Source organism: Archocentrus centrarchus, chromosome 19 (genome assembly GCF_007364275.1).
Source record: "Archocentrus centrarchus isolate MPI-CPG fArcCen1 chromosome 19, fArcCen1, whole genome shotgun sequence".
Taxonomy (NCBI): Eukaryota; Metazoa; Chordata; class Actinopteri; order Cichliformes; family Cichlidae; genus Archocentrus; species Archocentrus centrarchus.
Genome location: NC_044364.1, coordinates 26,212,369 through 26,239,574, shown reverse-complemented (window position 1 = coordinate 26,239,574; position 27,206 = coordinate 26,212,369). Strand labels below are relative to the sequence as shown.

The 27,206-nt window shown below is 38.9% G+C and overlaps 1 protein-coding gene across 9 annotated transcripts in view; it reads right to left on the bottom strand.

Moving 5' to 3' along the window:
* mbtd1 (mbt domain containing 1) overlaps nt 1-27,132 on the bottom strand; it is a 29,531-nt gene extending 2,399 nt beyond the window's left edge. Inside the window, exons 1-18 of one of the 9 annotated variants that reach the window (XM_030755016.1) lie at nt 27,068-27,132; nt 24,632-24,679; nt 24,311-24,515; nt 23,767-23,900; nt 23,567-23,681; nt 23,395-23,477; nt 23,200-23,317; nt 19,096-19,230; nt 18,928-19,016; nt 18,521-18,755; nt 18,223-18,278; nt 15,730-15,834; nt 11,430-11,577; nt 11,270-11,352; nt 9,437-9,671; nt 8,613-8,684; nt 6,802-6,957; nt 8-6,318 (exon numbers count right to left, since the gene is read on the bottom strand). In XM_030755016.1, the coding sequence (XP_030610876.1) occupies nt 6,200-6,318; nt 6,802-6,957; nt 8,613-8,684; nt 9,437-9,671; nt 11,270-11,352; nt 11,430-11,577; nt 15,730-15,834; nt 18,223-18,278; nt 18,521-18,755; nt 18,928-19,016; nt 19,096-19,230; nt 23,200-23,317; nt 23,395-23,477; nt 23,567-23,681; nt 23,767-23,900; nt 24,311-24,515; nt 24,632-24,652 (2,109 nt within the window). In that variant the 5' untranslated portion in view covers nt 24,653-24,679; nt 27,068-27,132 and the 3' untranslated portion in view covers nt 8-6,199. Of the gene's footprint in view, nt 1-7; nt 6,319-6,801; nt 6,958-7,489; nt 8,433-8,612; nt 8,685-9,436; nt 9,672-11,269; nt 11,353-11,429; nt 11,578-15,729; nt 15,835-18,222; nt 18,279-18,520; nt 18,756-18,927; nt 19,017-19,095; nt 19,231-23,199; nt 23,318-23,394; nt 23,478-23,566; nt 23,682-23,766; nt 23,901-24,310; nt 24,516-24,631; nt 24,680-26,883; nt 27,044-27,067 lie in introns of those variants that run through there. The other 8 variants (XM_030755015.1, XM_030755014.1, XM_030755017.1 and 5 more) reach the window with 8 other exon arrangements.
* Nucleotides 27,133-27,206: the final 74 nt, after the last annotated feature.

Sequence of the window (27,206 nt, the reverse complement as noted above, 5' to 3'; positions counted from 1 at the left end):
GGCAAAGTGTCTGAATTATTAAACTTTTATTCAGTGTAAAAGTCAGCTCTTACAAAAGTCACCAGATAAACTTTCACAGCCATGCGGAAACAATTTGCGATGCTTGTAAACAAAAAGCCATCCATTACAACCAGTATTGTAATCCAAACATCTGGCTTTATTTACAAAGTCTATCAAAGCTTAGTCACAGCACAAATTAACCATATGAACAGAAACTGGTATACACTATCAAAAAGATGTACAAACTTTAAACTGCAATCTGATAATGTACCTCAAGGGTCAGTGTTAATATCAATAGATTTATAACTATCAACATAGATGGGGTTTTTCCCCCATTTGTATCCAAAATAAATTTTCCACTATAACCCTCTCAACTCACCATTATTTTCAGACAATAATAATCCCAATACACTGAGTCATTTTTATCATATATATATATATATATATATATATAGCACCACAATATAATTAAGAGGGGAAGCTATCGCATACAAAAGACCCGTGTTAGTAGCCAAGAAAGAAAAAACAAAACCCCAACTCCAGCGTTTACCTCGTCATTGTACTCATCTGGAAGAACCCGTTCAGCTGCATGACCTCTGCAACCAAAACAGTTCTCTGTGAAGGGCTAGAAGAGCCAGGAAAAAAAAAAGGAATATTCAGAAAGCAAAAATAATGAGGCTGCAAGTCTAAAGACTGACTTCAGGCTCAGATTAAAAAAAAAAAAAAAAAAAAAAATTCAATTTTTGATTAAAACCAAAATCAAAGACATTATGCAGATAAAATTTTGACGTAGCATACCAAAATTATATTACCAAGTAGAAATTTAGGTCAGAATTTGATTTGTCACATTTAACTCAGACAAAACTGTAATAGCAATTCAACATAAAGAGCTCATTTTTCCTGCTCAGCTTAAATAATGAAATTATACAAGTTGTGAAATAATATATTGGTAAAATTCTGAGTCAGTTTAACTCATAGTTAATTATTCCTGACACTTTGGCTCATAACAAAGAGATGTATTGAAAACTCTTATAAATCTGGCTTACTCTATCAAAATTGTAATAGTAAGCAACTTATGTCAAACAGAAAGTGTATCAAAATGATAATATGGTGAAAATATTTTTTCATTACGAGTTGTCACAATTTAACCCAGAAATATAGGAGAAATACATAAAATTTAAATATATTTAAACTAATATAACTTTGCCTTTAATATTTGATAGTGTCTCATATTTTTACTTTGATGTTGCCTCCATTTTTGGTGGTCTTGGCATTAACAGAGTTCCATACCTTTGTAAATCACAGTGGAAGAAAGAAACACAGGCCAAGAGCACCCAATGATGATTATGAGAAGAGGGGGGACAAAAAAAAAAAAAAAAAAAAAAAAAAAATCACACAAAGTTCTGTTATGTGCATTCAGTACATCAGTGCACCTAAAATCTAAATCAACTCATTGGTTCCATCTCAAGCTACTGACGCCCAAACACTAAATACATAGCTACTGTGGGTGGAGCATTAGGGAACAAGGTAAATCAAGAAAGTTCATTATCTACAAGGAAAAGTGAGAAACTGAAGATCTAAAACAACGTTGATTGTGCCTTTGATTATTTGGGGTTTAATCTAGAGGAGGCTAGCAGCATTTAGTTTAGAGAACAGTCTTTTTTGTTTTTGTACTAAGATATAAATGCAGTTTGGTCATGAACTGTTTAATGCTTCTTTCTACCCTCCTACATTACAGGAACATGAGCCCCTTGAAACATGTCTGCTTCCAATGATTGTGAGACAGTCTTTTATTGCTCACACTTACACTTTGTATCCAAATCTCATCAGGAGACAAATTGGGGGGAAAAAATGGTAGAAAAAAAAAGACAATCATGTTTTCCTTTTAAGAAACAAAAAGGAAAACAAGAAGCAACAAAAACCAGGTCAAACCAGAATTGTAACAAGCAGCCGTGTCTGTGGGGTTTTTGTTACATTACTTTAAATGAAGCCTTAAACATGAACACAGACTGTGGATAATATACAGAATGGTTAGTGAGATAAGACCCTTGTTGTCTGGGTGTATGGAAGCAAAAAAGTGCCAATATAATTAAGGACTCAATTTTTAAATGTAAAATTTAAAAACAGCTTAATACCTAGTGTAGAAATTAAACAATCCCTGAAAATCATCCAATTGAATTTTAGTGATACAAAGTTTTCCATTTTTTTCTTTTTTAAAAGAAGAATATTGCTTATCTGCTGGCTACACAGGAAGTCCCCACATTTTGACTACTGCTCTCAAAAGCAGTGTCATTAGGCAATGGGTTCCCTGACTGAGGAGAAAAAGAAAAGCATAACAAACAAAATTATCTGCATTTGTGATGCCAAAAATGCACATTTCTATTATTTCTGGCTTATTTAAACATAAGTCTTAGCCATACCAATTTCTGTATAGTAATTTTATAGTTTTTTCCTTAATTAACAGAATATGGCATCACCAATCAGAATTCTAAGCACTACACTCAGGGTATTTCAGCATCAGTTATTCACAGTGTTTAAATTTCACAACCATGTCTTAAACTGCTTCAAAATTTGTAGTTATATAAAAGCTTATTTGCTTCCATACAATAAATGCACAAAATGAAGATGACTTTGAGCTTTTCAAACCCTGCTGATTCACACTTATTACAACCTTTACAAAGAAAGAAAGGAACAAAACTTCCTGAGAATTGAATCATGAACCTTTGCTGAATGTTTATGGATCTTTTACCGTTACTGAGAAGTTTAGATCTGCTCTGCATTTCAACACAGCCTTTGGCCATAGGAGTGAGTATTCTTTATAAACCCTTTGCCAACACAAGTCACAATTATACAATACTATTTTCTCTTATGTTAATTATATCAGTGTAGTGATCATGACATTTGCGGGTGCTAAAAATTTTACTTAGTATAGCAAAATAACATTGGATCTATTATTATTGCATAACATTCAAATTAGAAGACTACCTCATGTGCTGTATAATATAATTCCATGTTTGGTCTCTAGTCTTCAAGTTAATCATTTTTAGGTTGTTGATATTCATTTGCATATGCTAACATACTGCCATAGTCCATTTCACGATCTTGCTTTAGCTAAACATGGCTAGCATCAGGAGGTAGTAGATAAACAGCTGCAAAAATCGAGCTCTAAGAATAATCAAAGGTGGTGTGTTGTCTGTTCCATTCCTGGCTAATGAGGATTTGTTACTCCATTCCATTACAGTGATGGATTTTATATATATGTGTATATAAATGTGTGTGTGTGTTTTTATATAGAATATATGTATTTATGCCACTTACGAGAATGCTGCCTTCAGAGACTATAGGAAAAGCAGTGCATTGTTTGTTTCATTATCAACAACAAACCTGTCATTCTGTGGCTCAGGTGAATCATAAACTAACTTGCATACATAGCTCATAGCTACATGGCTCTGACATGAGAACCTAAGCCCGCACACACACACACACACACACACCACAAATGTTTTGCATATTTTTTTGAAGAACAAAACTGCTTGATTATAAGATTATTGTAACCAAGGTAGATTCTCCTGCTTTTGTCTTAACATGGCAGCCCAGCCGCTTATTTGGAGTGACAGAAGCTAAAATTATGGAGTCTCAAGTGTGCCATATTCAGTATTTAATCATATTCCATAAGCCAAAAAATAAACCAACACCAGCCACCCCAAAGTGAATTTGCATTTACTCCATTTATCTATCTTTTAACTTCTTATTCACTGGAATCTTTTTTTTTTTTTTCTGGGGGGGGGGTGTCCTTATTTTCCATATATGCATGTAATATTTACGAGATTCATATAGGATTCAGTTATGTATAAGATGGCCAGACAATGGCAACACACACTGGACTCCCACAAACTGCCCTGCTGCTGTTTGTGTGTTATCATTAATCCCCCTCAAGATTTTGTGTAAAGTATATTAAAATCTTTTTAAAATAATAAATTGAATATAATTTAACACTGAGTGACAATAGAATTATTGTTGTGGCACACTGCAGACACCACATAAATAAAGAGCTTTGGGTAAAATTTTAACAGACATGGTCCAAAAACCCCCCCAAACAAATAAAAAAAAGTGTACGTGAATCACTTCAACCTTTAACAGATACCAACTGATGCAGCCACAACATTTGAACATGCCATTCGGTTTGGATGATATACAGTGCCCAACACTGGTTTATGTTGTCTGTTTCTGATAAGACTGAAGTTCCTCCCTGATAGTAGCTACAATCAGAGGGTAAAGCTCAAAGCACATTGTACGGCTGGACATGTCAGTGTACCCTACTGTAACAGTAAGGTTTCTCATTTAAACTTCATATCCTGCTGCCTACTTATATCATGTAAATTTGTCCACATGAAGTAGATCTTCAAAATGTGTTTTTTTAATAGAAAGCCATTTTATTTTCCACAGCTTCAATAATCCTTTTTATCATTACAGTCCACAGAACCTGAAACTACCACAATAACTGCTGAATTAGTGCTCCAGCAACTACTCATCCACACAGTAGTACTGCAGTGCCCAAAACTACAGTCCCTCTAGGACCCACTGAAGGTTTCCTCCAAAAGTGTGGGGTGTGACTCCCATTATAGATAGCTGTAGCTAATATGTCTCAAGGCCTCACCTCCATTTACTGAAGTCACTGAACTGGACCTCTAGACTATATTTGTGTTGTTGATGCCTTTTGGTGTGTATTTAATGGAATTATGTGATAAATTATCAGACCTGCTGTGTGGCACATTCCATTTAAATGTTTTTGCCTCAGTGAGTTAAATTCTGGGTATTTTTTGTTTTAGCAGTAATTAGCAGGTATGTCTATTTGTGCATTGCATCCTTTCAGTTTATGAATGCAATTGCTCACCAAACTGTCTTTAGCTGGTAACTTAGCCAAATCTACCAACAACAAATAAGTAATAAACTACCATAAAAGGCCAAAGAGAAACTCAAATGGAAAAAGGCAGTACTTCCCTGGTTTAAAATCACTGCAAAGTTAGTGGGACATTGAAAAATAATCCACAATTAAACTAGGTTTCTGCCAAACTCATCATTTTGGCAGGTGGATGGATGAAAAAAAAAAAAAAAGTTGAGCTACAGAGTTTGGTTCTGTAATGACTGAATGAGGAGTAAACGCAGCTGTGGAAATGTTCTGGTCAATACTGGAAGGAAGAAAAAAGGCTGGGAAAAAAAAACAAAACAAAACATTAATGCTGAGCAGCACGGTACTTAAGAACCCTGTGTAGTTCTATTTGAATAGGTCTCCACTATATAGTTACTTTATGAAACAACACACATTACCCACACAACCACCAAAATGTGTAAATGCAAAAAAGGACATTAAGGAATCAACCTGAAAAATCATTACAAAATAAAATAAGGAAAAACTTCAAGTACTATTATCAAAATAAAAGTCCACCTGGCAAGAAAAGCAAAAATATACACAACTCTGTTCACCTTTCTGCCAGCCTCACTTTGCCCCACCAGCTGTTCAATGGCTGACTCTGACCTTTTAAAAACTAAAACTAAAGACCCAAGACAAAAACCAACAAATAACAACAACAAAAATAATATGCTAAGACCTGGCTCAATAAGTGGTTGTCACAGTTTCTACAGGTCTGCAAATGTGGCCCAGATTATGGCAGAGGCAGGGTGGGCTGATGTAGACTTAAAGGACATGCCTTCCTGTCTGTGTGTGTGTGGGGGGTGTGTGTGTGTGGGGTGTGTTTGTGTGTGTGTGTGTGTGGGTGGGTGGTGTGGGTGGGTGGTGTGTGGCATTCAAAAACCTTCTTTGCATCAGACAGCAGAGGAGAGAGAGACAGACAGAGAGAGCCAGAGAGCTCTGAAGGTGGTTGAAAGAGAATGCCCGAACATCTGTGACCCAGGCCTGACTCTGGGTGCATTGCTTGATCAGACACGACTTTGTGACTGATGATGTAGACGCACCCCTACAAGGTTAGAAGATTGTTTCGAGTGACATTTCCTGCAGGGAGTGGGATCCCGTTCTCATCACTGCGTTCTCCTGTGTTGACATCCCAGGTGGCCCATGGTGTCACTCTGCAAAGTGTACTTCGAGGTGAGTTTGACTCTCCACATTCCTGATCCTTGCTTCAGTGTTTCCAGAGATGTGAAAAGATCAGGGTGGAACAGGAGAAAACCATGACAGGACACATCAGGGTTCTTGTTTGATGTAGTAGCTGCCCGAGCCGTTGCTCTCTTGATCTGAAGTGCCCTGTGAGAAGGTGAACTCGTCCACTTCGGCGGTCTCCTCTTTCATTCGCAGGAGAGATTCTAGAGGCAGGAACAGAAATAAATAAGAGAGAAGAGCAGCAAAGATGAGCCCCCTGTGTTCACGCACTGAATAAAAATGTAAGAGGACCCTTTTGCCTTTGTTCCAGAGATGAATTTTAGCTCTACATGCATGACAGGCATCAAAATAATCACTTTAAAATGAACCAAACATGCTCTATGACTGCTTCAAAGTGGAGACAAGACATTGATAACGCCCAAATTGAAATCTCTCGGAAATACATCAGCTGTACAGCACCAGTTTAGACTTTTACTGGCATGAAATATTCATGTTGATAATGAACAGACAAAGGTTGATTAAACACAAAAACATGCAGCATCAGCAGCTTCCAGCTTCACAACAAGGCCCTGTGACCAGAGGACTGTCTTCTGCCAAAAAAAAAAAAAAAAAAAAAAAAAAAAAATCCATAGAGTATCAGGAGGCTCAGTGCAGTGCTGGTTTTGTCTTAAAAAGTGTGCTGTTACCTGATTTGTGGGTTGGGTGAAGGTGGGTGCGGGGTCGGGGCCGAGCTGGCCCCTGGGCAGGGTAAGGGGGTGGACTCTGTTCTTCATCCCCTGAGAAGCTGCTCCTCCTCCTGCCTGCCTGACTGAAGGGCCGTCGACCAACAGGAATCTTCCTCTCTAAACACCAAGCCAGACGCGGGTAAGCTACCAGGGGCTCATTTCACACATGGGTTCAATTTAACTGGTGTGTTTTCAGAGTTTAGATAACTTATCAGGAAGGAAAGGTCAGAGAGCAGCTTTTATTTAACCTCATAGTGCTGACACTGATATGCCCATCTGAATAAGCCCCTGGTAAGCTGTACTCAGACTGCCAGACCCAAGTAAGCAGACGCACAATTAGTATGATGTCATATTTATGCCACAGCCTGGTAGCCTGGTAAAACATAGTCACAAGCGAATTATAGTATTTCATAGTTGCACAATGCAAGTCCTGGTGCACAAATAATACAACCTACATGGAAGGACTATGTGAAATTTAAATTTATGAATTAACTCTGAAATATGAATGCACCAATCTAATTTTTCCAGTTCCTATACAATATTGATACCTTGGCTTCAGGTACCTGCTTATACCAAGTACCAATATGACACCAGTGTTAAAAGAATAAGCTGTATTCCTGAGAATACAAAGCAAAGCCCTTTGGTTCAGCCCCCAAACTGTTAAGCTTCATGTTGATTTTTGTAAGCAGAATTCAACTTTGAGAGCCACCTGTGATGGACGGACACCCTTGCTGCACTCACTATGCAGACATATTTCACATAGGGTGACTGCTCTGTGCTCCACATGCAAAGGGTTGAATTTGCACACAAAAACTATATTGTGCAAGTGGCAGTGAAACACTATACTTTGCTTGTGACCATGTTTTATCATGCTCATGACATATGACATAATTATGACTCCATAGTAAGCTACCAAAATAAAAGCGACAGCAACTGCCAGTATTTAAAGTAATCTCTTTTCCTGCTCTATTTGAACATCCACGAAGTACAGCAAAATCAAAGTTGGCATTTTTAAAATCCTTGAATAATCTGTTCAGTGCACATCAAGTAGCAATCTCCAGTGCTGAAAAATGAAGCCCAAGTGCAAGGGCCCAAATCTGCAGTTCCTCTAATGACCACTTGAGACTGGCTCCAAAAGTGAGTCCATCCTCATAGACTCCCATAAAATGTTCAAATTTACAGCAGAAATAAACATGTTTACAACCTTAGACAAAAAAAAATAAACTGGTCTTTCTAGCTAATTTTCCCATTCAAGACAAGTGGTTGGGAGTGGATTTTTACAGAACTTACCTGTTTAAACTGCATTAAGGCTTTCAGTTATGCATAATTATGTAACATGGCTACTTTAAGTGGCAGATGGGTGCTGTTTCAGGGTTCAGTTGAACTAAAAGACAGTTTTTGCAATTCAGTTGTTCTTTTGCTAACCATTTATTACCACAGTGAATTCTGGATGCATCTTACCTTAGTACCAAAATGATCAAAGGATGAGCAAGTTGGATTTTAATTTAATTATTTTGGATTTTCTTCCATGCCATGTGTACAGAAATGGAATATGCTACATAAATATGCATTTTCAGATTTAACCCAACAACCTGTAATATGACAAAAAGGGTGTGATGAAAATCTTCCAAAACACATGGACCAAATGACCAATAAGAAAGCAGCAGAATTTCCACAAGTGTAGCCAGTTATAGTAAGAGGAACAACAAAGGGAGAGGACAGGTGGATGGAATGGAGAGAGGCAAACTGATGCTACAGGAGAGATTACTCACTTTTCTTTTGGCCTTTGTACTGCTGGGCCTTTTTCTTCTGCTTGGGAACAGACTGGGGCATTTCTCTGTTACCTAAAAAAATAGAGACAGACAATGAGTGGGAAACACTTAATTACACATCATTTTTGGCAGTAGTGAAGCTGAAGCACATTTGCCAAAGGAGGTGCACCCATTCTTTTTAAATAAATGAAGAAATAAAGCTAGTCTGTCCAAGACTTGCGACAACCACCACAACATGAGATCTGCCCAGCTAACTAGCTTCCAGTGCCAGCTGTTAGCAGCGACTAAAGATTCAAAAGAAAAGTGAGGCTGTCCACTTGCAAACTGATCATGCTGTTTTCTTGGAAGAATGAAAAAAGTAAATAAGTGAAAATTATTATTTTTTAATTATTTTTAAAAATACATTAGCATTTGTTGCAGGCAATTACTTTATCAAGTCTACAACCCATGAACCTCACCAAACGCTGCATTTCCTCCCTTGAAATGCTCTGCCAGGCCTTTACTGTATTTGGGCAGCTCAGCCAAGTATAAAATGTATAAGGAATAAGGACATAAAGAAGCAATATTCCAGGACTATGTCACACACTTTTGATTGACCTGCAAAACTTTGACAGTTTGACAGACTGAAATTAAATTAAATGCATCACAAGGGCAGTTAATAACAGTGTAATTTAATAATAAATACATTTTATTTATTATTAAACAAAGTGGTTAAATGGTTTGGTTCCTCAAATGATCATGCCACTGCCATTTAGATAATCAAGTATAATTTTTGCCTCACTGAGGCACTAGAAAAAGAAGGATGAACAGCATTATGTCATTACTCTGTGAGGCAGGAGGTTGGAGCTGGTAGCCTGTCAGCTGACACCAGCCCACTGGGTAGAGGTCAGGCGACTCGCAGTCTACCCACTGGTCATACTCGTCTTCCCAACCATCAAAGTGAATCCTCAGTAGGCGGTGCACAATCCTCGTCACCGTGGCAACACACACTAGCCTCGGCTCCATAAGATCCACAGCCTCCAGCTTCATGCCTAGCCGAAACCCATGATTGGGAACCTCCTAGAATATGAAAATCATCAAGGACAGTGAGGTGGTGGTGGGGGGTGGGGGGTGGTGGGGATAAAAATAATGCTTAACAGACAAAACCCTAAACTTGACAAGGTTCTGCAGTCTATATCCTCCACAAAATACTTATGAGAAACTGATGAATCCTGTATTCTGTCAATCATAACATGAATATGAACAATAATGATATGATGTGAAATGTGAAAATGATATGATATGATTTAAAGCATAAACTCCAGATAGGACCACAAAATAAAGACTTGTGATTTCAGCTAGGATTTAGCTAGTGAAACTGCTAGCAGACAAGAACAATATGGTTAACCAGCGAGCTTCTACATTGGGTGTCAAACATTAGCAGGTAAGCTAACATTAGTGGATAAAGATCAGTTTCATCCAAACTTTCAAGCTGATCTGAATTAATTTTAATTCAATTATATTTATTTGGCACCAAATCACAACAACAGTCGCATCAAGGTAAAAACCCTACAATAATACAGAGAAAACCCCAACAATCAGACGACCCCCTATGAGCAAGCACTTGGCAACAGTGGGAAGGAAAAACTCCCTTTTAACAGGAAGAAACCTCCAGCAGAATCAGGCTCAGGGAGGGACAGTCATCTGCTGTGACTAGCTGGAGGTGAGGGGAGGGAGACGGGACACAAGAGATACTGTGGAAGAGGGTCAAAGATTAAGAATTAATTAAATCCAGAGCGTAGAAGCTGATGAAGGTCAAGTACCAGAACCTGTCTGTAGTGGATCAAACATTTCAACTCATCTAATCCAACTTAAAACCCACAAAAGTGCAAAAGATTAAATACCATTTCCCTGCTCATTTGTAGTCAGTTCAACTATCAATTCAATTTCTCACTTTTCTCTCTGTCCTTTTACACACACACACACACACACACACACACACACACACACACACACACACACACACACACACACACACACACACACACACACGCGCGCGCGCACACACACTGACCGCCTGAGAGTGAAACTCCAAATATGTTGGCTTTTGATTTGGGATTGTGCTTAGACAATTCAAAAACACAAGGCCCATCTGCAAGTGTTTTAAAGCATGTGAGCTTTCAGTATTCATTCAGTATCCTTCTGACTCTAAATTTTCTTTTTACATCATTCAGCTTGTTTCTAATGTACATTTTAGAGACATTCAACTACTTTCCAACTTTCTGGATGATTTTTCTCCTTAATATTTTAGGCTGTGCATGTATGGAATATGCTTTGCTGCCACTTTTCCTACTTAGCAATGACCTGTTTAAGATTGCTAATGTTTAATCTGCATTTGATGGACAGATTTCTGCATTTTTGTGTGCAAACTTCAGTTTTCAGTATTTCTGCACTTTAGCTTCCAGTCTAATGATTCAGTGTATTTCAGCAGTTTCAACAGGTTTCCCAAATATTTCAACAATTTAAACACTTCAACTCAAATCATTCATCTTTCAGCATTCACACTGTATTTTATTTAGGAAATGCATTCTCTAGTGTTATGAAGAAGTAGCCTTCAAAACCCACAGAATGGTAAGAGTTTAACATACAGACAGAGGATGTACATCAATAAAGCTTACCTTGTTAAAGAGTCTGACAGGAGCAGCTATTGCACCCGTGTCTCTGAGGTAGTCAAACCATTTAAATGGCAGTTTAGTGTACCCTGAGGAACAGAGTTTGTGTTAAGACCAGGCTCCAAAATCTTTTTGGTAACGAAAAAATAATGTAACTGTGGAGTACCTCTAGGGGGTGTGAGTTCAATGTTGTTGATTTCACAGAAGCCGGCAGGGAAGATGGAAGGGGAGGTGCCATGGTAGCAGAACCAGTCTGATCCATCTACTGCCTCTGAGCCGTCAATCCCAATCATGAGATATCCATCTGCCAAAACCTATACAGCAGAGATTTAAGTCATGTTAGTCTGGTCCTGAGACACAGCATCTCATCACTTAACTTTAATGTATAACCTCAATTCCAAAAATGTTGGGATGCTGTGCAAAACTAAAACACAAAAGAGCATAGAAAACATATTGAAATGTTTAAACTGAGAAAATGCACCATTTTAAGAAAAATATCAGCTCATTTTGAATTTGACAAGAGCTAAAAAAAATAAATAAATAAAAAATTCTTATTCACAAGGAACCGCCAAAGTGGGTAACTCTACGTATTTGATTTTTATACACTGGATGCCATTCCTGAAAAACTCCCAAGGAACCTGCGTTGCACCCAGGACCAATTCAGGAATCTTTAGCTTGTTAGGCCAATGTGTAAGCCTATGGAGCCATAATTTGATGGTAGTAACACATCTAAAACAGTTGGGACGGCATCATGTTTACTACTGTGTAGCATCCCCTCTTCTTAACAACAGTCCATAAACATCTGGGAATTGAGAAGACCAGTTGCAGAATTTTTGGGAGAAGAATACTGTCCCATTCTTGTCTGATATAGAGTTCTAGCTCCTCAACAGTCCTGGGTCTTCTTTGTCATATTTTCATTTCATGACGTACCAAATGTTTTTGATTGGTGAAAGGTTTGGATTGCTGGCAGGCCAGTTCAGCACCTGGACTCTTCTACTAAAACGACATGGTATTATAATAGATGCAGTATGCAGTTTAGCGATGTCTTGCTGAAATATGCAAGGCTTTTTTTGGCTGGGGGGGGTAAAAAAAACTGTCTGAATGGGAGTATAAGTTGCTATTAAACCTGTCTATACCTTTCAGTGATGATGCAAGCTGCCAATTCCATAAGGACTGATGCACCCCCATACCATGCAACCATTTGAAGTGAGTGCTGCTAAGAAGCCAGACAGACAACAAGCCTCTCCCCCTCTTCTGTAATCTGAAGAATGCCATATACAATTCAATTTGTTGGACCACAGAGCAATTTTCCACTTTGCCTCAGTCTATTTCAAATGAGCTTTGACCCAGAGAACATGACAGCATTTCTGGATCATGCTCACATATGGATTCTTTTTTTTTTTTTTTTTTTTTTTTACTTAAGAGTGCTTCTAGGACATGCGTCAAACTCAAGGGCCGTGGGCCACATCTGACCCGCAATATAATTTCATGTGGCTATAATTATTGGCCCGCTGGTAAATAGTGATCCCAACACTTACACTACAAATCCCATGATGCACTGCAACAGCTGTCATGCAGGTCAAGACCTGTGCACTAACCCGGTTGCGGGAGAAGATGCAGAGGGAGACCGGCAGAGGTTAGCTGACAGTGCATCACACAGCAGGAAACGCTGTGCAGCAGAGCTTTAAATCACTGGCAGTTGGCCTTTCTCACATAATTACGCGTGATTGCCAAAAAATAAAAAATAAATAAAACTCAAATTAGGTCTCCAACGCTGTGTTTGCAGCTGCTCTCTTTGCTGAGAAACTGGACACACTGCACAGTTTATGCAGCATTTTTCCCACTCTGAAGTGCAGAGATTCACAACAGTTTTTCTCTGAAAAAACTGCAGATTTTCATCAACTTGAAATACTGTCATGTTCCTTGATATTTTTGAAGAAAAATATAATTTTATATTTTATTTAATGTGTTGAGGAAAAAGTTGCTGTATTCTGGCCATTCAAATTCATATTGCTGATTAAAATTATTTTCAGTTTTAGACTGTTCAATAAAGGTTGATCCTGTTTGGCACAAGACTTAGACTGTGTCTTCAATTTTGGCCCATCCTTTAGTGAGTTTGACACCCCTGTTCTAGAATATGTGCTTCAACAGGTAGCAGCAAAGTCTGGTAGCTCTGATCTTTACTCAACTTTATTTTTGTTGTATTTTAATCAGCCTTTTTATTTGTTTTGTCAAATGATCATGGATACTTCTGCGGGGAGAAGATCGTACTCAAGAGCTTTTTTTCACCGAAATGGAGCAAATCTGGAAGATACCATCCTAATCCAGCTGAGACAAAGAGGTGTTTTTGTGGTTGCTGTACTGGTGCAAAGGTGAAGGCTTGGAAGTGGAGAAATAAGCCTTTCTGCCAAGAATCATCATGGGAAACATCAACTCTCTGCCCAACAAAAGTGATGAGCTGAAGATAGTGGTGAAGATTCAGAAAGTATAATGTTAGACTAAACATCCAGAGGGACTCTTCATAAGTTCATGAGACTTTCTCTCTCTTCCCACCTGACTGGATGAAAGCTGGCTCTGTAATTGGAGCCAGACTGGACACGCTGGGAGAGGTGGTGAAGAAATGCACACTAAAAGACATTAGAAGCCATCCTGAACAACTTTGATCACCCACGTTATAACATCTTTATAGAACAAAACTCATCAGTACTGGAAGACTCCTCTCTCTCTCTCTGTTGTAAAACAGAGAGATACAGAAAATCATTTGTACCCACTGCCATCAGGCTTTTTAATTCTCATACAAGTAGCAGATGAGCTATGTCACACATATGAATTTCCCTCTGTGATCAATAAAATTATTCTTTAACCTGCACTTGTCGATAGCACAGCAAAGTGCATTCACAGACAGTGATTTTTGGAAGTGTTCCTGACAGAACCATACCTGGTTTTAATGCAGTGTTGCCTGAGAGCCCAAAAACTCACAGGGATCCAGTACTAATTTTCCCTTGTGCACAGAATTCCCCAGATTCTCTGCACAATATTATGCACTGATGATGACAGATTCAAAGTCTTTGGAATTTTAAGTAGAGGGGCATGATTCTGAAATTAATGTAGATGCATTTAACTTCAATTCAATTTTATTTATATAGCTCTAAATCACAGTAATCAGTCACCTCAATGTGCTTTATATTGTAAGGTAAATGGACTAGCTCTTATATAGCGCTTTTCTACTCAGTATGAGCACTCAAAGCGCTATTACAACATGTTTACATTCACCCATGCACTCCCATTCATACAAGCACTTCCATGTTTGCTAAGCTAAGTGCTTTTTAATTAACTATCATTCACACACATTCATACTCCGACGGGACGGTCGGAGAGCAACTTGGGGTTAAGTATCTTGCCCAAGGATACATTGGCATGTAGCCTGGAGTAGCCAGGAATCGAACTGCTGACCTTCTGATCAGTAGGTGACCTGCTCTACCTACTGAGCTACAGCCAGTAGACTCTACAATAATTACAGAGAAAACCCAACAGTCAAAACGACCCCCTATGAGCAAGAACTTGGCAGCAGTGGGAAGGAAAAACTCCCTTTTGACAGGAAGAATCTCCAGCAGAACCAGGCTCAGGGAGGGGCAGTCATCTGCTATGACCGGCTGGGAGTGAGGGGGGAGAGAGACAGGACAAAAGACATGCCATGGAAGAGAGCCAGAGATTAATAATAACTAATGATTAAATGCAGGGTGGGGTATAAACAGAGTAAAAAGAGGTGAATGAAAAGAAACACTCATGGAAAACCCCCCAGCAGCCTAGGCCTATAGCAACATAACTGGGGAATGGTCAGGGTCACCTGATCCAGCCCTAACTATAAGCTTTATCAAAAAGGAAAGTTTTAAGCTTCAACTTAAAAATAGAGAGGGTGTCTGTCTACTGAATCCAAACTGGGAGCTGGTTCCAAAGAAGAGGAGCCTGAAAGATGAAGGCTCTGCCTCCCATTCTACTCTTAAGTATCCGAGGAACCACAAGTAAGCCAGCAGTCTGAGAGCGAAGTGCTCTGTTATCTTATCTTTCAGATAAGATGGGGTCTGATTATTCAAGACCTTGTATGTGAGAAGAGGAATTTTAAATTATATTCTGCATTTATAACAGGGAGCCAATGAAGAGAAGCCAATAAGGGAAAAATATGTTCTCGCTTTTTAGTCCCTGTCAGTACTCTAGCTCACTCCCAATCTTTACTTCTGAGAAACTGCCTCTCTAAGATATTCTTACCCAATCATGTTACTGACCTATGGCCTCATCAAAAGCTGTCTGAGTTTGTGAAACATCCGTTTTCTATGTTCTATTGGGAATAAAATGTGTTTATGAGATTTAAAAAAAAAAAAAAAAATCACTGCATTGTTTTTATTTACATTCCACAGTGTCCCAACATTTTTTTGGAATTGGGTTTGTAAAATCAAAAGCAGGCTTACCTTTCTTACAGTAGCTACACATATAGCTGAGAGATTGAGGGGGTCAATGGCTTCTAATTTCATCCCATCTTTGAACCAGTCCCCACTCTGGTCCACATCTTTTACCTGTAACAAAATAAACAAAAACAAAGCACCAAGTTCAAGCTAAGTTATTATAGCACGGTTCATCATATGTTTTAATATAATATCTTTCATATTATTTCTAATGCAAGATATATCATTGTATAGTCTCTTTCAGTGCAATTACCAGTGGGAAAAAAAATTGATCAGCATCTATGTTTTGGCTTCATAGATCCAAAATTACATTCATAATCCCTTTATGGCATGGTGTTGTCCTCAGGCAACAATCACATTTTTGGTTATTACACTTTTCCTTGAAATCTTTATTCACTTATCTTGTATTCAATGACAAGACATGCCACTATTCAGTAAAATAAGCAGAAGAGGGTTTGACCACTAAGATAATGTTTTTTGGTTCATTGCCTCAGGGAAACATTATGCAGTTAGACCACTTTTCTCAAGGCAATAATGCTAAAGCAGTGCTTCTAAATTCTGGGCCCTGTACAACAAAGCAAGTTCAACATACCCAGGGTATCCTTCTGTTAACTGGACTCACTTATCCTAACAGTGGCAATCAGGATAAGCGGTCACACGAAGCTGGTTATTAACTTGCTAAGTTAACCCAGGGTTTCCCAGTTCCAAGTATGCGGCATTCACATGAAATGGGTGGCAGCTGTGTGTTATAGCTGATCACATTGATTCCTGTACCAGCAGCTGAGCGGATGATTTTAAAAATGAAGAAACTATAATATTAAACACACACACAAAATACAGAATGCAGGTTAACACAGCTGCTGCAGTAAATTCAGTGGTGTGAGAGAAAAGGTGCTGTACAGTAGTTTGCTGTTAAAACTGTTGTATGAATGCATATGTGCTTTTAACATTTTGGTCACCAAGACTTAAAAAAAACAAAAAAACTACTATATTAATAAAGTGCAGCTTATTTGAAGGCATGAAGAAAAGCCGGCAAAAATGCCAATTGTGTAAATTAAGAGACTTCACAATATCACAACTTTATAATTAAGACACGGGAGAATCTAATCCTATAGTTGCATATTCCACTAAATTATGCTAATTTTCAAATTCGCACATCCAAACTAACCCATGCATGCATCTTTGCCTTTTTTTCCCTCCTAAATCTAGTACATGAGTATATACAGAAAACTGATATTTTGGTACCCTTCTAGCACACTGTTGCTCCCAAAAAGTACAGTGAAATATTCATGCCATACAGGGTTATAACTTGTGACGTTTGGTATGTTTGGAAATGACAAATGTCAAAGCAAAACTGCATTGTTCCATAATAGGATTGACTTGGGGGATGCTCCTGAATACATTTGCAACAACTTGTACCTGCTCCAAGACCAAGCAGTAGAAAGTTAGCAACACCACAATAGGGACATGTTTAAGCACTCAGACATGTGCAGTCACTTCAGTCATTAATAAAGTTTTATTTGTGCATTTGTCAATGAAAAGCAGTGCACAATATTATCCCCTTCAGTCATGATACAGGAATTTTGGTGGAAAAAATTCATTTTCTGCCTACATAATCTTTTTAGGGAGGAGATGTCAGAAAATTAATATTACAGTACAATATATAACTATAGAAAGTGATGTACACAAATGCGTATGTAATGATCAAAGGGGATATTTGATTGCCAGCTTACTTTTTTCAAATGTGGGCTTAGCAAATAACTTTTTAAACATGCTTTTTATCGGGTTAAAATCAAATCCAGTTTATTGAAAAGAGCCATTAAGCAAAGATGGTGGCAGAAGTAGAAGTCCAACTTCCTGGGGAAAGTCAATCCTTTTTTTACAGGCAAAGTAAGCAGTTTTAAAAATCTGGCTCTTTTAAAAATTTCACTGGTGATTTTTACTATTATTATTATTTCTTGACTGCCAAGAGTTATTTCAAGATGGAGACCATATGGGAAAACCTGCTTTCTAGAAAGACTTTGGTTAATTCCCAGCCAGCTTTATTTGAGTTTTTTGAGTGCAGTTTGATGATTCATTGGATGTAGTGTGACAAATAGAGTTCTTTTATTTTAAATAACATGCAAACCAATCTCAGCACTCTCATGTTGGGCTAAATGCCATACACACATATAGCCAATTCACAAATATAGTTGCCTGAAGGTGCTTTGTATTGCACTGTAAAATCCTACGATATCACTGTTAAACAAGTAGGAAATGGGAAAACGCTAAAAAAATGACACCAAAACACATTAAAAATATACAGAAATGTTAAAACTAATAACTTGCTAGTTTAGGACCAAAATTGGCAGTCTTCCATATAATTTCACTAGAAGTGCAGGAAAGGGGTTTTTGGTGAATTTAAAGACCCCCCCCCCCCCCCCCGAAATTCCAAGTTCTGGTACGGGATAGTTTGGAAGTGGCCGAGGATCAAATATATTCTCTTCTTGTCTTTCTTACCTTCTGGAAGAGCTGCGCAGGAGCATCGACTTGACCATCTAATTTCTTTGTAATATCTAAAATTTGAATAGATCAAAATTACTTGTCATACATGAAGTGAGCACTGTTTTTGTAGTTTTTTGGTCAGTTGTATCAATGTAATTATTTGAAATCTTCAATTTAAAGCAAACAATGCAAACACATCTGTAAGGGTTAATGACTTATTTAATAAACCGTAACTCTACAAAAATGTTTTTTGTCTCTGGTATATATAAGGCATACAAGGTAAGTGAAGTGATTCTGGATTTGATGTACCCACCAGATCGTTTGAAGCGGTGCCCAATGCTTCGTGACCAGCCTATATTATGGATGAGGGGGCTATACATGTGGCACCAGAAATCATCAGATCCATCCTGGCTCTCCTCATAGACCAGCCTGAGGCGACCTCCAATCACTTGCTCTACCAGTGCCACTCGTGTCCGGCTAAGATAATTCTTATCCACCACCTCGACCCGCATTAGCTTCTTAAAGGGGAATTGCATGTTCTCCTGCACCTTTAGTGAAAAACGAGTGACAGGTTTACCAAACCAAAATTAAATGTAATACTCAAAGATGGACAAAAACAGCAACAACAAGAATAATGTTTTAATGGCGTTTCAGGTTCAGCAAGAATAAGTTTTAGCTTTACAATACTGGCCTGGTGTCCTAGGTAGTTGTGTGCCTTACCAAATCATTAAAGTTAGGTGGCAGTGTTTTAGCTCCAGTGAGGCGCTTCACAAGAAACATTTTCCAGTTAGAGTACTTATGTTGTATGCCTGTAGAGGAGACAGCAGGACAGCAATGATTAACTACAGTGATGAAGAAAACTTTAATAAAGATTACCACAACACTCACTTTTTGGAGGTACGAGGGGTTTGCCACTCGAAGCACACCATCCCACAGGGTGTACTTCAGGGATACAGAGATTACACCAGAAGTCTTTACTCGTGTCACTGTCGAAGCCCTCGTAACGAAGGAGAGCCTTGAACCCTAAAGAACAAGAGGAAACACTGCTATTGTAAGCACTTATTCATAAGCTTTGAAACAACAACATTGACAAACTGACCACCATTCAAAGTCAGTTTGCTTATTCTAGACTCAGCTTCTTAGCTTCTTGGCCCCTTGTAATTATAACACACATGAACAGATTTAGGGATTCTTAATATCTTCAGCGTTTCGCTCAGGATTTTCCAACCCCCAATCAAAGAAAAAAAGCAGTCTCAAATTGGCACATACTGCTACCTCTTTTTGTCTATGTTCAAATAAGGCTTAGCATTTTCCACATTGGGCGTACATGGAATCTCATTTTAATTCAATTGAATTCAATTTTATTTATATAGCGCCAAATCATAACAAAAAGTCACCTCAAGGCACTTTGTATTGTGGGTAAAGACCCTAAAATAATACAGAGAAAAACCATCAGTCAAAAGGAATTTAGAGTCTTCTTGTGCTGCGTTATTGCTTTGTGTTTTGGTATGAGCACCAACCAAAGATTGGCTGGAGATTGTCCATGCTAGGAGAATGTTGACTAAGCCTGAAGCCTGTCTATTTTGTTGCCGGCTCCGGCGCTCAGCCCTGGAGAGATGTGTAACATTTGTAGAGAAAGTGCTGGGAAAGACAGCATGGCTCTCTTCTCTCCAAGTCTGTGACTCCAGCTTTGTCCGAGTCCAAATCCAAGGAGGATTACATTCTCCATGCGTCCCGCTGTGCAGCACTCTCCCTGGGCAGAGGGACGGCTTCAACAGTAGTGGCACAGTGGCATCTGTGGCTGACTATCGAATGTTCACAATAAGGACAGGGTTGTTTATTTGGACAAACCAGTGTCTGCTGTCAGGTTATTCGAGCAAACTCAAAGCCATTCAGGCTAAATCTGAACTGAGGAAGAAGTGGACAGAGGCTCTGCACAATATCATCTCCAGATGTGATACAAAGCCCAAGCTGGAAACAAGCTCTCGCAGGCCCACCGCTGCTGTGGGTGCACCACCAGCGAGAGCACAGCCTCCAGGTTGAGTTCCATGTCAGTCAGCTTGAAGCAAAGGCCCACCTTCGGGCCCCCAGAAGGACGCCACACCCAGAAGGAATAAGCCTCAGTCCTCCTAGCTCTGGGATTGAGTGGAGAGGGGCTCCAGCAGCAGGAAGATGCCACTTCCTCCTATTTGTTGCCGCCCAAAAGGTGCCACCCAAGTTTGCTGCACTTTCCTCACACAGTCTCCCTAGCACAATCCCCATGCGTATAAAAATGTTTTTTGCTGCTTCGCATTGACCACAGGCAGTTTCTGAGGATTGAATTTGAGGGTATAGCCTAGGAATATCAGTTGTTGCCGTTTGGGTGGTGTCTCGCTCCTTGCACTTTCACAAAATGTGCCAAGGCAGCCTCCAAAAGAGGGGCATCCGTATTTTAGCCTATCTAGACGACGGGGGTCTCTCCAGAGAGCAGGCAGCAACACAGCTGTTGCTGGTTCTGAAACACATTTAACCACAGGGTTTCTCTGTGAATTTTCAAAAAAGCTCGCTAACCCAGAGTCAGAAGACCGATTTCCTTAGGCTGCAAATATGCTTGCTTTCTGGCCACTCACGTTTGTCAGAGTACCTGCATTACACTGCTGCCTTGCTCAGTTTCAGTTGGGTAGTAGAATGTGTTTCCTAACGATCTTAGGCATGATTGCATCTATGATTACCGTGGTGCCACTCGGACTGTTGGGGATGAGAGCGTTTTAGTGCTGGACTCTCTCTCACTGACTGTATGCATGACATCACAACCTCCAGAAGAGGCTGACGATAACTGCATCTTGTATATTAGTTCTTCAGCCCTTGGAGGGAATCCAGGTTACTCTATCAGGGCTCTTAGATTGGGAGCCTGTTGTTTTGCAAGATGGTGTCCACAGATGTCTCCCTAAGTGGGTGGGGGGCTTTGTATGATAGCACATCAGTGAGACATTTTCAGCTCTCAAGCATTTTGTCCATGGCTAGCCAGGGTCCCCAGTAACAGTGTTTCTCATACTGCGTACTGGTGAGGTGCAGGTCATGACAGGTAGGGTGCGAATGACTTGGGAGAAAAGTCATGCAGAACAAATGTTGAAAATCGGATTAATTCTCACAGTGAAACGAGGAAACGTTAGCAGGTACGTTAGCACAGAGTCTAGCGAAACTCTCCACTGTCAGCGGCTGCTGCGTACATAGAGATGTCACGCTGCCACTTTGCCACCGAGGGGGTATGTGATGTACTATCGGGTGGGTGCCTGAGCTATACAAGTAAATGAAAATTGAATGAGGACCATTAACATCAAAAGTAAGAGCATAGCAAGTCTGATTGTATAGTAACAGGGTGCAGAGCACTACCAGTGGAGGGATTGGTTGGCTTACAACCAACCAAGAAAAAAGAAGTTGGCATTAATACTTAAACTTAACTTTTCTTTTTATCAGGTAAGAGACATACTTTTCTTGAAGTAATTTCTAAACTATAGCCACTTAAAATGACTTAAAAATAGGAAAAACTGTTTTAAGTTAAAAAAAAAAAAAAAAAAAAAAAAAAATCAAGAAATTGAAATTAAAATAAAGTTTTAATAAAGTTGGATTGCACAGGCTAGTGGGAACTCTGGCTAGCATGTCTTAGTCAGGATGGACAATTCAACAGTGGTCTCGTACATAAACAGGCAGGGAGAGGCGCACTCCCTTTTCCTATTAAAGCTGTCTCACTCTTTGCTGTTAGGGTGCAGTAATGGCACAGATATGGGACAAGTTTGGTGAGGCGGAGATAGATCTCTGGGTGAACACTCACTGTTCGTCTCCATAACCAACCACAATAAACCCCTGGGGATGGATGTGCTAGCACACCTATGGCCAGCCATACTCCTGCATGCATTTTCCCCAGTGGAAATGCATGCCTGTGCCAGCAGCACTTCTCTCTCTGATCCTAGTGGCCCCTTGGTGGCCAGCAAAGTCATGGCATGCAGAAATGATCTGTTGGCAGTGAGGACCTGGCAGCTTCCTCCCCGCAGGGATTTCTTGTCTCAGGCAGGAGGAGCCTTTGAGCAATGCTGCCAGGACCAGAAATTCCTCTTCTTACATACAAGGTCTTGAATAATCAGGCCCCATCTTATCTTAAAGATCTCATAGTACCATATCACCCCAACAGAGCACTCCGCTCTCAGACTGCAGGCTTACTTGTGCTTCCTAGGGTATTCAAAGTAGAATGGGAGGCAGTTTTCAGCTTTCTGGGCCATCTTAAGTGGAACCAGCTCCCAGTTTGGATTTGGAGACAGACACCTTGTCTACTTTTAAGATTAGGATTAAAACCCTCCCTTACCTACACCCCAAGAGACCTAGGCTGCTGGGGGTTTCCCGTTCCCACATTAAGTGTTTCTTTTTTACTCAACTCTTATCACTGTGTTTATACATGCATTTAATCATTAGTTATTATTAATCACTGGCTCTCTTCCACAGTCTGTCTTTTGTCCTGTCTCCCTCCCCTCACCCCCAACTGGTCTTGGTAGATGGCTGCCCCTCCCTGAGCCTGGTTCTGCCAGAGGTTTCGTCCTGTTAAAAGGGAGTTTTTCCCTTCTCACGATTGCCAAACACTTCCTCATATGGGGTCATTTGATTATTGGTGTTTTCTCTGTATTATTGTTGGGTCTTTACCTTACAATATAAAGCACCTTGAGGTGACTGTTGTTGTGATTTCATATCTCATATCTTTTAAAAGGAGATTTTATATTTATATATATATATATATATATATATATATATATATATATATATATATGACACACACAAAGTGGACCTCAAGTGATTGTGTAGCTCTTCAGTGTGTGAATTTCACATTAGATTTTGCATGCAATTGCCATGTTGTGATATACCAATTTAGCATTTAGCCTTAACACCTACTTCTACCATGAGTTTAACACAAAGACCTAGAAGGGTTCTCTTACAGATTTTTCCCTTAATTATTTGCAGTCTTACCTGCTAGCTTTATGATTTCTGCTATCCAGTACACTTTAGTGGAGAAGTTGGTATCAGAGTTGGGCACTTCAATCCTCACACCTACTTCGATGCCTCCCCAGCATGTCCCCATAGGGGCCTGAGACACAGAAGTTATTCAGCCATGAAAACATCATATCAATAGTCACCATCTTCTCAGCTCAATTTTTTACTTACATGTTTGAAACAGCTGACAGGAGCCCCAACTGTGTTATTGCTACAGATATACTGCCCCCAGTCAAAGCTCTCTGCAGGAACCACTGAAAGAAATAACAAATCATGTGAAGCTGGGGTACATCAAACAGAGCAGCAGTGTGAAGCCTATAATGACTACCTTTACATAACCTACCTGCTTTCGATTTGGCCTGGTTCTGCTGACTTGCTTGGTACTGGGCATAAGCTGCCAACTTCGCCATGAGAGGCTGTTTTTGTAAGACTTTGGCCTTTTTTGTTGGTGGTTTGCCCTTGTAAAATCAAAACAGATATTAATATTTAAGTAATACATAATTATCTTTGTTAAACTAGCATAGTAGCTTCATAATTATTTACCTGGAGTCTTGCCAAGATGCTAGCTTTTTTAGAATTTGAGGAATAACTCCTTGAACAGGACACACTGCAGAAACGCTTTGTTTTCGAATAAAAAGCATCTCGTACACCGACCATCCCACACATCTCACATGTGGCTGTGAAAACAAACTGAAATAGATCAACAGCCTGCAAATGGTAAATTGTATTTACAGTTATGTTATGGAAAATCTAAATTTTTAGTAATTTTTCTTCTGTACTTCATCACAGTGGATTTTAAACCAAACAATCAAAATGTGATTTAAGTGCAGACTTAAAAGGGTATAACAAAAGTAATGCATTAACTGTTTAGGTATTACTGCCATTTTTAATGCATATTGGGCAATTTGGGATTCAGGATCTTGACTAAGGACATTTCAACATACAAACATTGAGGAGCTGAGGATTAAACTCATGACCTGGACCTCAACACCTCCTTAGCCACAGCAGCTAAACGCAAACACTGTTAATGTTTACTCACAGGATTAAGTTTAGCAATACCTACAAAGAAGAAGCTCAATGCACTCACCCATTCCAGCCTTTCCATCAGGGTAGGTGTAGACTTGCCCATTGTTCTTGATGATGGGCAGACTGGCAGGGATGGAGGGCACCACTTCGTCCTCACTGTCCTCTGAGCTAGAACTGCTGGTAGACTCCTCGCTGCAGCTATCATAGCCATCAAACATCCCGAATGAGTCTCTCCGCTTACGATCTGAACGTGGGGCACGCTCAGCCTTCACAGACATGGACATAACAGAAAAAGACTGAATGAAGTAACAGGGATTTTATCTGCTTTTAAAGGGTCTTTTGGATGGGTTAACAGAAAAGAAAGCACAATCAGGTAACTCACAGTAAATGCAATGGGCCTCATTCACAAAACTGTGTAGAAATGTTTTCACTGTGGACACAGAATAAGATCACATACAAATTTTGTTTTATTCTTACCACTGTATGAATGTTAGTGAATTAAGAAGGGCTGTGCTTGCTCTTGGCACTGTTATTGGTTGTGTTTAGTGTTTTGGCTGCAGTAACACAGGAATTTCCAGAGTTTTCGAATAAATGAAGTGCATCTTATGTTAAACCTGGCCACCAAAGCAAAAAAAAAAAAAAAAAAAAAAAAAAAAGATTAATTCTGCGACTGAAAAAAATTTTAACGAGTGTCCGCGGAGGATGCTAGATAAGGAAAGTAGGAAAATATCGGTGAATCATGTATTTGTGGTACTCATTAATAAACATCTGTAAGCCCAATGATCCTGCGTTACCTTATTCAATAGAAATCTATGCATTTTTCAGAAATCAATGGCTATTTGATAAGCAAACTAAATGCCAGGCTTGAATAAATGAATCCCAAGGCAGAAAAAGTGATTGAAAACAAAAAAATCTTACCGGACACATCTTCTTCAGCTAAACTATCTTTGCCAGAGTTGTGTCAAAAAGTGGTCATCTTTTTTTTTTTTTTTTTAAATGTCTAATATTTTTGCTTATATTGATAAATGGGTTGCAGTCAACAGGATATACAAAGGGGTTTTATATATAAAATAAGAAAATTACCTGTTCTGCAAGTATCTTTGTGACTCCATTATTGTACCTACTCTGTGTTCTACATTATAATCTAGCCAGTCCTTTTTGGCCACTTCATATATCTTTATATAACCATGATGTTATATTTTTTGCAATTTAAATAGACTGTAGTCAACAGGATTTATGAAGGGTTTATATACAAAATAATAATAATAAAAAAAATGGCCTGTTTTGCAATTATCTTGTATCTAAGGTATACTGTATCTACTTTATAATCAACTGACTCCTTTCTGGCCACTTCTAATATCTTTATAGAACTGTGATGTTTGTTGTACCGGTAATGTCATCAGCCGTCTTTGCCAGATGTCTCTTTATAAAGACATTTTTAATGTCACTTACAGTTTTTAGCCTGATAATTAAAGAATATATGAAAATCACTTTGCCAAAAAGTGATCGCAGCTTCTACCTTGTGACAGGAATGTTGTTTCTGCCACAAAATGACTTGATATTATTAATGACAGCTATGTTTGTCATATGCTTAACAGATTATAGGCCATAACAGTTTAAATACAGTCAATCATTTTTTGGCAAATAATGGAAAGCACTTTTTGGCAGGAGATCACTTTCTGGTACGACACCAGTTGACAAGGAAATCGTTCGTCCAGAAAAAACAAAGTCAGTCTTGCCCAAAGACAGCGCTTCCTACAACATATGGATAACAAAGTCAGCAAATAAACAAAGACCAAATTAATAATAAATTACTGAAAATAAACAATTATGAGAATGGATGCCGATATTTAAAAGTTTGTGTTTTTCACCACTAATCATGCAAAATAATTTTAAGAGCAGTATTCAATTCTACTTTTTTGCCCTCAACATTTTAAGCTTCCCCGAAATATATATATATATATATATATATATATATATATATATATATATATATATATATATATATATACCGTCCAACCTCTTTAGATGATTTATAGAAATAACGATGAGCCTAAATTCAGAAAAGGCTGGATCTAAATGGAAGCGCGATCGCAGGATCCGGAACAATATGAAAATGTTTTCAAAGCTGGTTTACTTCCTCTTCACAGCATCTCAGCTGAAACCCAAACTGAAACCCGCGTTAAGATCAATTAGTCAACAAGCAACAATGCTGGGAAAAAACAAAACAAAAAAAAGCAGTAGAAGCCATTCATTCTAAGCGACATTTTACATGTACAAATTAGAAAAGCCAAGTAACACAGAAACTAAAATAACGGACGGCCTTATTACAAACGCCTCCTAATGCTAACAGCACTAGCATATCTAGCTAGCGGAACCTGTTTTTCCTGTTTTTATTCAGAACAAAGCTTTTGTATTTTAAACTTGCATCTATCAATGTGTAGTTGCAATAAATTAAAGCTTTTTTAAAAAACACACTTTCTACTTGTTTTTGGAGAGCTTTGGTGATATTTACAGTTGGCTGAACCACTAGCTGGTTAGCGTAAAGAGATAACAACAAAGGAAGTACACTAGCCTGAGCAAATCCACTGGAGTCGGAGGCTCGCGGCCCAAAAATGTTTCAAACCAACTCACCAAATCCCTTGTGTCTTCCATCAGCCCTTCATATAGATGCCCTTCTAGTTATCTGCGCTGCCTAATTCAAACAAAACCCCTATGCTGGGGCAGAATTTGGCTTTGAAATTTAGTCTAAAATACTACCAAGCAGGATATCAACAAATTACTCTGCAGCCTTTGCGCATGGGCGAGCGTAACCTACTTTCTTGTGATTGGTGGATCTGGAATGGAGGTCATAGACTGATGCAGAAACAAAACAGTGGACTCTGCAGAGGAAATGAATGAAAGACCCCCTTCAGTTCAACAACAGAATATCTGTAACTACAGTAACTCATTTTATA